Source organism: Aythya marila (genome assembly GCF_965140915.1).
Source record: "Aythya marila genome assembly, chromosome: 3".
Classification (NCBI taxonomy): domain Eukaryota; kingdom Metazoa; phylum Chordata; class Aves; order Anseriformes; family Anatidae; genus Aythya; species Aythya marila.
In genome coordinates, this window is record NC_139044.1 from 114,762,946 (window position 1) to 114,775,117 (window position 12,172).

Here is a 12,172-nt window from a genome sequence, read left to right on the forward strand (position 1 = left end):
CCCTCAACCTGCTGGTAATACTTTGCCTGATGCAGCCACGGATACGATGATTCTTTGCTGTAATGGCATACTGCTGTCTCAAGTTTAACTTCATGAGGTCAAACTCTTGTCAAACTTCATGAGGCTCTCGTCAGCCCATTCCTCCAGCCTGCCCATGTCCTTCTGGGTGGCATCACAACCCTCTGGCATATCAGTCACTCCTCAGTTTTGTGTCAAGAGCAAATTTTCCGAAGGTACACTCTCCCCCCTCATCTATATCATTAAGGATTATGTTAAACAAGCCTGGACCCCTTATTGATCCTTGGGTGCTCTTCTTGTTATGGCCTCCAACTAGAATTTGCACCTCGTAACACTACCTTCTAGGTCCATCCATTCAGCCAGTTCACAGCCCACCTCACTGTCTGCTCATCCAGCCCCTACTTTATCACCTCCTCTATGGAGATCTTATGGCAAACAGTGTTAAAAGCTTTACTGAAGTCCAGGAAGATTATGTAAATTTGCAGATATTCTTGTGACTAAAAAGCTACAGAATGGTTCTTTAATAAAGAAGCTGGAGGGGCCTGGAGGGCACCAAGGAAGGACTGGTTTGCCCAGTTCCCACTGGAAGCACAGCACCGGTTGTCTGTTCCAAACACAGGTACTTACTCAGAAGCCATTTCATGTGCAAAAGAAGATCTTCTAGCTTTGAAGAATGACATTGGCAATGGTTTGATTTGAAATGGAGAATGATTTATTGTTTTTCTGTGTTTTTGTCATTCTCATCAGCATACATATAATTCTCTACATTTCTGTGTGTGTGTGCATTCATTCAGAACACTGGTGTCGCAACAAAATGTGTAATGGATCATTTTCACTGGGCAGTTTGGGTGAAGCTGCGATGGAGGTGTGGAAGGGGAGAGGACTTGTGTGTGTGATCTGTGCCAAACCCTGTGAGCTGTGGCCCAGAGTCCAACCTCAGCCTCTTTCCTTGAGGGCAACATGCAGTGGTGTAGGAATGGACTGAATGAAATGGACTTTGCTATCTCATCATGGGATTCATCCTTACAAAGACCATCAATTTGCCTGTTCAAGGAGTGGCTGAATGGCAGAACTGCTGCCTGCTATAATGGTGAGTGATATACCTCTTGCTGTGATTCAAGGTGTACTTGGATTAAACATCCCTTATCAGATTCAGAAGTAGCAAACTTCCCACGTGGGACTAGAGACAGACTAAGATATTTCACCTGGGTTTTTCAGGGAAAGAAGATGAAAAAACCCCTAGGAACGTGGCACTGCACAGACCTCATGAGTCACTGGGGGAACGGTAAGCCCAGTAGTGTGAGAGATATCCAGGTCTGAGGTGGAAACTCCTGGGGGAGGGTGGAAGGTGAACCTCTGTAGGAGGCTGGTGAAGAAGAGGAAGAGCTCCATTTTGGCAAGAGTCTCACCAGCACAGATCCTCCGCCCTGAAATGAAATGCAGAATGGACTGTAAGAGAGTCAGTGGGACATGCTTCTGTAGTTGTGGGGGTGAATTAAATTTAATTCACCCCTCTAGTGGGGTGAATTAAAAGTCCTGGTCCTTTGGTAAAGCTGGACCATTAAAGTTAGCAAGTGGAAGAAGAAGAGAGGAGAGAAAAGAAGGGAGAAGAGGAGGGGAGGGAAGGGGAGGGGAGGGGAGGGGAGGGGAGGAGAGGAGAGGAGAGGAGAGGAGAGGAGAGGAGAGGAGAGGAGAGGAGAGGAGAGGAGAGGAGAGGAGAGGAGAGGAGAGGAGAGGAGAGGAGAGGAGAGGAGAGGAGAGGAGAGGAGAGGAGAGGAGAGGAGAGGAGAGGAGAGGAGAGGAGAGGAGAGGAGAGGAGAGGAGAGGAGAGGAGAGGAGAGGAGAGGAGAGATCAACTCCAGTGGGAAGGAAGGATTTCTGGATGCACAGTTCCTTTCAGAGCCCTAAAAATGGAATAGAAGGTACCTGCTGAAAAAGGCATGAAGGCATCTTTCTTTACAAACTTCCCCTCCGAGTCGAGAAAGTGTTCAGGGTAGAAGGTGTCTGGTTTCTCCCACTGGGATTTGTCGCGTAGGACAGAAGTCAGCAAGGGGATGATGTAGGTTCCCTGCAAGCCAAGGCAGAGCAGTTACTACATTGACAGTGGCGGTGGTGTGGCCATCAGAGTGATGATGAGTGTTGGAGCTGAAGAAACACACTTTAGCTGGGGAACTCCTGACAAGGTAAGAGTGTGTGAGAACCCTGCAGTAAGTGAGCATCTCCGGATGCCAGACTTGAAGGCGGGATGCACTGGGGATGGAGAGAAGGAAAGGAGTGCTGCTGGCATCTCACCTTGGGAATGAAATAGCCTTTGAGAGTGACATCTTCAGTAGTCTCATGAGGCAGGCTCAATGGCAGGATATTAGCAAACCTCTGAACTTCATGGATAACAGCATCTGTATATGGCATTTGAGTCCGATGCTCAATTCGTGGGGGGTTTGATCCTAGCACTTGCTCTATCTCATCTTGGACTTTTTCTGTGAAAGAAACATGGATCATACATAGACTTCTCGAACATCTCTTTATCTTGTTAGAATAATGGGATATGGAGAATTCACATTTTTATTCTACCCTGTTTAGTCTGAAGTCACATTCAAGGTGACCCGATGAGAAGGAAACCACTGAATGCCCAGTTTCCACTTACTCTGAATTTCAGGATATTTCATCATGAGCAGAAGGCCCCAGCGCAAAGTGGTGGATGTGGTATCTGTCCCAGCTGCAAACAGATTTCTCACAACTTCAGTTAAGTTTTCATTATCAAAAAACACATTGTCCTTTCCATTCTCCTGGAGAAATGAAACAATAGTTTATCATCTGGTTAAAGATTCAAGTGGTTTTTCATCAGAGAATGGGGAAAAAAAAGTCATATGCAAACCTCAGTGAGGAGTTAAAATTTTAAAGGAGAAGGTTTTGAAGTGATGCCTTGAGAAATCTATAATAAGCTGAGTCTTGAAGCACCGAATGCTTGGACTGTCTCTGCTACCCACAAGAACACAGAGTCGAGTCAGCAAGGTTAATTTCAGTAATAACAGGAATGACTGGGGCCACCCAAATAATTAAATCAAGTTTTTCTTTTCCTGGGTCATGGAGCAGAGCATATTACAGAATGAAATTTCTTAGGAAAAACAGATTTGCTGTCAGGGCTGGGCTTTCATGTGAGCTCAAGAGGTACTGGGGACTTGGCTCATTGTGATATTGCCTTTACCTGCCACTAGCACCAAAAAAAGATCCTAGAAGATGGTTCTTGTTCCCCTGAGTTCCAGTGGCCAATATTTGCTACAGGCTTGAGCTGAAACATCACCAGTCCATGCCTCTTGGAGCTGAGGGCTGGGTACAAACCCTGCTTCATTTTTACAAGACCTGTAGAACTAAAGTGGAAGTTCCACTATTTGTGGAAGCAGGTAAATAAAACTTTGTGTGAGATGCCAACTGAAAACAACAAACGTGCTGAAGAGTCCTAGAGCTTTCCCAGGGTATGCGTATATGAAGGGGAACAATAGTTTATAAAAAAAGAATCAGAAATGATGGGGTACAGAACAGGATTTTAAATTAGAAATAAGGATTTCTTCTCATACTTTGCTCGGTTTTGTATTTTCCTTATAAATTAATGGGGACACAGGGAAGATGCTTGCCTGTGATCATTTTATCTTCTCGCTGAAATAATTGCACAGTCTTTCAACTCTAGCACAGTTGTTAGTAGGACTTTAGCACACGCCAGATTTCTGATGAATACTTATTGAGCTGTAAAGACGAAAGGAAAGTGAAGAGATTTGAAGGAGCTGCTGGAATTCAATTACCTCTTGTTGTCTGACCAGGAAAGCGTCAATGAAGCTCCTCTGGTCATTTCTGTCCAGGACTTTAAGGTGTTCTATGAAAGTAACCTTGATAAAAGCATTGACTTCTTTCACATTCTCAAGAAAAGCTTTGCGGTCCTTCAGGAAGAATCCAAGGGCTGGGAACATATTGTACAGCTACAAGATGCAGAGATGAAGAGGAAGAAAAAGCAACTGCTAAGTAAATGTACTGCTGTTCAACAGTATGTATTAACAAAAGCCCGTACGGAAAAAAGGTGTATATTCATGATGCAAAACACCCTTTGTCCTCCTTCTCTGGCCAGCTATGTAAAATGGTTAAATTTATTCTCTCTTACACTATGTATTAATCACATTAGCTGATGGTGGCCTAGAAATCCAATGTTTGCATGTCCTTGACACAGTTTTCTAGCTCTCCTATCCTAGAGAACTCATCCCTCCCTCTCCACATTGTTGAAATTGGATGTATCAAAAGAAAGTTACTATTTTAGAGACAGTTACAGACATGTTCATTTTTTTTTTTTTTATATTGTTTGTATGGGAGATGGGGAATAATGATCAACTTCTATCACTTGGGGACATGCTCCTTGTATTTTATTGCATATTCTTCAATTCTTCATGAAATGAGGAACTTGTAATCTCCAGGCTATGCTGCTCAGAGAAATTCATAAGTAGCACCATTTCAGAATGCATTTGTCATGTACAGATAAATGAATTGCAATGATCAGAAGTGAGCTAGGTGTACTGTTAATGCTTTGTGTAGTGTGTGATTTTGAAGAGCAACATTCAAAGAGTATGAATTACCGAAACTGGTGGCCTTCCAAAAAGTCTGATATTTTCATTCATCAGTGACAGGAGTCTTTTGAATGTGGGGTCTTCATAGTCATACCGTTTTCCAAGCAATATGGATACAATGATATTAGCAACAGCAGCATTCATTATCAGAGTCATCTCAAGGGGCTTCCCTAGCACAGGAAAAGGTGGTGCAAACAACATAGTCAATGGTTATTGTAATTAATTAAAATATTACAATAGCACGCAGAGGCTTTGTGAAAGTTCGGAATACAATAGGCACAGAGTTGTCAGGATGAAAGTTTCCCCCACCTCCTAGTTCACAAGTCACCAAAAGCTTTTAAGACAGACCTGAGACTGAAAGCAAGTTTTTGTGCTCCTCTCCATTTTCTTCAAGACCATTGTGGTCCTGGTCTTTATGGCCCTTCCCCAGTTCTGCTCTACTTGGTCATACATGGTCTTAAAGTTTCCAAGTATAAGGAAAACACTTAGCGCTTGCCACTTCCCCTGTTAGTGCTATCCTGGGCAGTCCCTTTCTACCAATATTTGAGAATTGGACTGTGCTTGTCTAGAACATTTAAGTCAAATTTCCTAAAGAAGTAGCTCTTGGTCACACATTCTTTCCTGCTGAGGCTCTCAGTTCTACAGTATGTCCCTCTGGTGCAACTTTGCAGCCGGACACAGCTGCTGCTTTCAGGGCTTTGAGGTGGGGACTTGAAGCCTAAATAGAACGATGATACAGAAATCTGTTTTTATGGCAAGTCTACTTGGTTGAAACAGCTGCCTGCTGAAGTTACAGAATGATCAGAGGGCTGGAGCACCTCTCCGGCGAAGACAGGCTGAGAGAGCTGGGGTTGCTTAGCTTGGAGAAGAGAAGGTTCCATGGAGATCTTATTGCAGCCTTTCAGTACTTAAAGAAGGCTTATAAGAAAGATGGAGAGAGACTTTTAATTTATTCATTTTTATAAGGGTATGTAGTGATAGGACAATGGTTTAAAACTCAAATAAGATAGTTTTAGATTAGATATTAGGAAGAAATTCTTCACTCAGAGGGTGGTGAGGCATTGGAACAGGTTGCCGAGAGGAGTTGTTGATGACCCATCCTTGGGGGAAAGTCAAGGCTGGGTTCAAGATTGGGTTGAATGGGGCTTTGAGCAACCCCTTTGAGGTTCCCCTGTCTATGGCAGGGGGTTTGGATTAGATTATCTTTAAAATTAGATGATCCAATCCAAAATGTTATACGAATCAATGAATCTATGATTCCATTCTAATTCCTGCTCTTGGTAACTGAGCCTAGTGAGAAACAATCCTGGATGATGATGGTGGCATCTATAAATAGCTCTCTCTCCTACTGGAAGGGATTTCACAGATGTGTGCCTCTAGGGACAATGAATTTTTCAGTCTAGATATGCAAGTCTTTGCAGTTGGCTTCTGCTTTTCTCCCTATGCATTTTGATCAATCAAAGACTGTAATTTGTAGTGCACATGGAGGAACATATCCCTTTCCTCAACAGTGCTGTTTGCCTCCATGTTTGACTTTCAGGGCCTCAATAATCGTTTTCATTTGCATGTCAGGCAATTGCCAGTTAGAGAGACTGTGAGAAAGACAGAACTCATGTAAACTCATCATCCAGCACAGATGCTGGAAAAAGGTATATCTCTGAAAGTGTTTGAAGCCTTAAATCTTGGCATTCCTGAAAATGTTTTCTGAGAAAAGTCAGAGACATGTTATGGAGGTAATAATCTCCCTACCTTTCTGTGACTCTATAACATCTGCCAGGTATCCATACTCTTCTACAACACGATCCTCTATGGCCTTCTTTCCCATTCCAAAGTCTCGCAAGGTTGTAAGAGTGAATCTTCGCATCACTTTCCAGTTTTCTCCATAAGAAAATATAACTCCTGAAAATGAAAATGAAAGCACATAAACAGAAATTTCAGCAGATTCCTAATCTACCCTGTGGTGGTTTCACACTGATGGACAGCTAGGGTCCACCACACTGATATCTCAATCCCTTTCATGAAAAGAACAGGGAGAGAAGATAAGATGAAGAAAGGCTCATGGGTTGAGATAAGGACAGGGAAATCACTCTGCTGCTCTCAAAACAGATTGTGTCTCCATGTAAATGAAAAGAAAGCTTCAGAGAATTCTCAGTAGCATCTTCAGAGAAGTTTTGGTCATGATGACACTACTATTAACTTTCCTTACACCTATCATTATTCTTTTTTAGTCCTGTTCAAGAAACTGTTTCAAGGGAGGAAAAACAATATTTACAGATAGGTTGACAATTAATGACATAGTAGTTACTCATGCCCCTATTTCCACATATTCCATCAATATTTATGGGAATCAATAGCTCTTGTTCAGTGTCTAACATCTGTAGAGGGTATACTACAGAGGGTATATCTGTAGAGCCCAGAACTCAGAGCAAGAGAGGGGTACCTCTTAGGAAAAAATACTGAAGTCTTGAATTATTGTTTACTTTCCCTTAAAGAGGAAAATATAAATTAAACTTGATTTTATTTACTTATTTTTTTTTTTTAAATAGGCCTTCAATAACATCAGTCTCACAGGAGTATTTTGAGGTAGTGCTACTGATATAACAGACACTTCTCTGCCAATTTGTTTAGGGTTTATTTGGCAAGGTTTTTGTAGAGAGAGGGGTTGCAGGGGTGGCTCTGTAAGAAGAGGCCAGGGCCTGTCCTGGTGTCAGGACCAGTTCCATTTGACTGCCAGAGAGTGTTCAGAAGCCAAGGAGTGAAGTTGAGCTTATGAAGAAGGGATGGGTTGGGTGAAGGTGTTTTTGCTTTGTCTTTGTTTTTCATCATCCTATTCTATTTTTTAATTTTTATTTTTTAATTCTATTTTTTAATTGGAAATACATTAATTCACCCCAAGCTGAATCTGTTTTGCCTATATCAGCAGTTAGTAAGTGATCTCCATGTCTTTATCTTGACCCAAAGGCTTTTCCACTGTATTTTCTCCTCCTGTCCTGCTGAGAAGGGGAAGTGAGAGAGCAGCTGGATTGTGAATGTCTGTCTGGCATCCAGTGAAGGTCAACCCATTGCACAGCTCCTCAACATGACATTTCTAAATCTCAGCAGCTGGTTCAGACCTCTAAATGAGGTGTTTGTGTGTAAATTAAGGTTATCATCTCTTGTTATCCTTGATGGATATCACCACATACCACTCAAATTGCTTCATACGCTTAGCAAAACAAAGTGAGAGGTTCTGCATTCCCCTTTCATGGAGAAAACCTCGTCCTGTTATCTTTCTTTGTAGAAGGCAGGTGTGTGGGGAACAGAACAGTGCACTCACCTTTTCCTTTTCCTGTTTCTTTGACGATTTGTATTTTAGGTCTCCCTGCAAATGCATCTGCATGGTTCACCAGAGCTTCCTTCACTGTGTCATATCCTGATAGCACCACCACTGTCTTTGGTCCCATCTGAATTCTGAACACTGGGCCATACGTTTCAGACAGCTAGTGGGATGAAAGGAAGAAAGAAAATGATTTTCAGCAAGGTTAAAAATACTTGTTTTTTATCGGGTTCAATGTTCTTTTCACATGGCACCGGCTTTTCATCCTCTGCCCAAAATATTGGGAATTTGTCATACAAATATTGGAGCTATTGTTAATAAATACAAAGAATCACAATGGGGTCTGTAATCTTCTGTCAGATATTTGATTTCTCTGCTAGATATTTGACTTTCAGGAGGCTGTGTCCACTGCACTGTCTCTCTAACTTTTGATTTAGAAGCAGAGAACTCACAAAGGACAGCTGCAAATGTTCACCTACCCAAAAGGAGACTGATTTCCAAGGTGGTAGTAAATGGTAGGATACAGAAACTCCCTGAAATACTTAGATTTGCTGTTTGTGGTTTTGAGGAATAGCACAGTGAGTTTACACCAAAAATCATACCCTGACTGTCACACACTATCTTCCCCAAATTCCTGGAGTTTACTGGCATAAGTTATGAAAGAACAAGCAGTGCTAGTTCATTTCCTAGTTCACTCTGGGAAACCAGGAAGATTTTTCCATCAAGGGAGAGTATCAAGAATTTGTTTGCTGTCAGTTCCCTGATGTCTGAATCTAGCAAACATCTTCCAAACATCTTCCAAAAAGCTCTGTTCTCCAGCAGTTGCTGGTGGAATTTCCTTTAAGAATAAGAGATCCATGGCCCCTCTTTTCTAGTTACTCTTACCTGGAGAGCCCCGGCATTTCCTGTCTTCAACAGAAGTTGGTCAATTCTCTTGTTAATATGGCTGGAAGCCAATTCCCCTGCACCAACACAATATCGTATAATAGGAATAGCAGTTTTGCAGAGAATAAATCCTGTTGTGTTTGTGATTTCCATGCCTTGAGAAAACTTTGTATCTGTAACTCTGCCTTAGAGCGAGAGCTCTGAGAAAGAGAACTACAGAAGTTACCTTTATCATTGTCCTGTCAAGTTTCTTCAAGTCCAAGATGTGCAGATTTCCAATGATGGGTAAAGGCTTGGGTCCTGGGGGAAGGTTCTTATTCACATGGCTCTTCTGGAAATATTGTATTTTCACAATCAGGAGGAGAATGAGGACGAACAGTAACCCCACAGGAACAATGCTGGCCCAATCCATTATCTTTCTGTAAAAGCTTAGGTGAGGAGATGAAAATTCAAGCAATCTCCTGTCAGAAGTTGTTTCAAGCAGTAATGGCACTTCTACGCTTACAGAGGTATGATCTTAACCTCTAAGAAGTGGTAGAAGTTTCAGCTCCCTTCTGGGATTTTACCATTGAAGAATACTTACTTAGCACTCTCACCAACATATACACTCACTTTACGCTATCCTGGTTACTGTTTAATGAGAGAATTAACAATGAGTCTCATACATTGGCAGAGATGTCTGGGGGTGTAAATTTAGAAATAGCAACTCAAACAGTGCCTTGAACTTTGCAACTGAAAGCATTAGTCCACAAAGGAGAGACACTGAGAACTAGTAAAGCGTGTCTACAAAGGAGATGCAAGGCTCATCCTTTTCATTTAAATGCTTTATGCTATGGTATTAAGCATTGCTGTGTCATCATCTTCTTTAAAACTGCCAAACTTTCCTCAGGCAATATAACCCAAGGCTCTCTATTTTTTATCATTGTAAAATTATATTCACATCCCTTAATTCAGATTATGTCCACTAGTTCTTGTTCTCTCCCAATTTTCCCTCTTTCTATACTGTGCTTATAGCTGATCTTATTATTACTTATAGGTTGCTATACTTATAGCTGACCCATTACTGTTTCTCCACAGGAAGGTTAGGGAACCTAAAGCTGCCTTCTTATTAATGCTGAGGTCAGTGAGATCAGTCCTCAGAGGCCTTTACTCTGACATTATCAGATCTGTCCTTATCCATTTTGATGCCAACAGCCAGGGGAGATGAGACTGCAAAGTGAGGGACATTACATTCAGGTCCTAGCATTAAGCAGAGATCTCTTGCTCTCACTTTCAGATTTGGTGTGTGTTCAGTTGCTAAGTAAATGGTATAACCACTGCAGTAACACAGAGGAATTTGGGTTTCTAAGCCCAAGAGAGCCACAGCAAAATTTCTTTTTGGACCAATTGGCATGAAGTAGGAGAAGAGGGAAGAAGCTCAGGCTTTCCCTTTCTGTTATGGAAGATATTAGGGATGTCAGATTTTGCCACGAACAGAAGGTTAGCTGAAAGGGGAGCTAGGACTGTTGTGAAGATTTCTCTTGAGTAACCTGACTGTGGATTTATGGCCCTGATGTGCTGTGGTTCCTAGAGTGTAAAGCTGCCTTAATCAGGATTGCGTAAGAAAGGAAGAGCTCAATGCACTGTCCTCTGAGCTAGCTGAATAATATGTTGAGGCACATACATCTTTGATCTAGGTGGTATTCAGAGTGAAATGTGGAGTCACACTGATCTGACCAAGTGGTAAAGGATGTATTGATATGAGGGCCCAACATTCCTTTAAAGTGAGAGCAGGGCAAGGGGCACCTGGAGGCCACCTTACTTACCTTCAAAAATCAGAAGCTTAAAATGATCAGATAGCTCATGTTCTTAATTTTCACAGAGTATTGAGGTTGGAAGGGACCTCTGGAGGTCACCTACTCAGGCAGGTTGACCTAACATTGCACATTAGGGCCCGGATTCATTTATCTTTATCAGTGGCACTCGCTTTTGACATCCAACAGTAATCATTTCAGGCAGGGAGACTGTAAGAAGAGATTGTAGGATTATCTCTGAGTGTTGAGCCAAGGCTGAGGGGGAAATAGAGAAAAGATGGCCTCTGCTTGTTGAGGAAAGATGGCTGAGGTGCAGTCTGACTTGTTCATCTCAGAATTTGAGAGAGTGCTAAAAGGAGAAGCCATGCAGAAGAAACCATCCAGGGCTTTCATTGAGACTGACTGGGGAAGAAAACCTGCACCCTTCAGGGTAGTGTTTGGATGAGCTTTCTAGCAGAAACTTGTACATGGCTTTGAAGCAAGAATGTGGAGGCTATGTGACCTAAGGTGCCCCGTCTGAGTCCTTTGTCCTTGACTCTTAAAAATGCCATGATCCCTGCAGAGACTTGCTGAAAAGCAGGGGAGAGCAGTCAGACTCCCAAGGACTGGAGATGCAGAGACCTAGAGGAAAGGAACATAAGAACCTGGCTGAGAACCTGGAAGAGGAGCTAAAGCAAACCTGCTCTCATACTGTCTGGCCTTGAGTCTGCTGCTGCCACCAGGGTCACTGGAGGAAAGATCAGATCGTTTCACTTACTTGGACAGTGTCCCAGAAAAAGTCCAGGGCTTATGGCCAGCTGTGTGCTAATTGGCACGTTTCTACTATACCTCCATAAGCAGGTAAAAAGGCACTGTGTCTGTCATTCTTTCCACACATCGCTAGGATTTAACTATTAACAGGGGATAAGTCAGATAACAATTCTTAGGTTATGAAAGGAAGTGGCAGTTCTGAGTTGTTTACTAGGACATGGTCCCATGCAGAGTTTCAGAACAAGTACAGCATTTGCCTGCCCATATGAGACTTGCCAGGTTATTGGAAGGGTGCTGTGGGAGCTGGAGATGTCTCCAGAAATGCAATGGGAGAAGCAAACAAACCCCCGAACCCTGTTGCCCTTGCCAGCTCAGCCCTGCTGGTTTCTTCCATTAGGTCTGGTTGCTCCAGTGCCAGCAGGGAGTGTGTGAGCTGAGTAGGGTGTTCCTAATGAATGGTCTCCTAAACATGAGCCAGCAGTGTGCCCAGGTGGCTAAGAAAGCCAAGGGCATCCTGGCCTGTGTCAGTAATAGTGTAGTCAGCAGGGACAGGGAGGTGATTGTCCCCCTGAACTCTGCTCTGGTGAGGCCGCACCTTGAGCGCTGTGCTCAGCTTTGGGCCCATCACTACAAGAAGGACATCGAGGCTTTGGTGTGTGCCCAGAGCAGGGCTATGAAGCTGGTGAAGGGACTGGAGCACAAGTCCTGTGAGGAGCGTCTGAAGGCACTGGAGGTGTTTAGTCTGGAGAAGAGGAGGCTCAGGGGAGACCTTAATGCTCTCTGCAACTGCCTGAAAGGAAGGT

The 12,172-nt window shown here is 42.9% G+C and overlaps 1 protein-coding gene across 1 annotated transcript; it reads right to left on the bottom strand.

Moving 5' to 3' along the window:
* Positions 1-707: 707 nt before the first annotated feature.
* LOC309876439 (cytochrome P450 2K1-like) lies at positions 708-9,393 on the bottom strand. Its single transcript, XM_082756705.1, has 9 exons — positions 9,053-9,393; positions 7,942-8,104; positions 6,375-6,524; positions 4,635-4,795; positions 3,816-3,989; positions 2,663-2,804; positions 2,311-2,495; positions 1,945-2,086; positions 708-1,445 (listed from the first exon to the last, which is right to left on the bottom strand). The coding sequence occupies exons 1-9, from the start codon at positions 9,236-9,238 to the stop codon at positions 1,258-1,260; spliced, it is 1,491 nt and encodes a 496-aa protein (XP_082612831.1). The 5' UTR covers positions 9,239-9,393; the 3' UTR covers positions 708-1,257.
* Between the last annotated feature and the right edge of the window lie 2,779 nt (positions 9,394-12,172).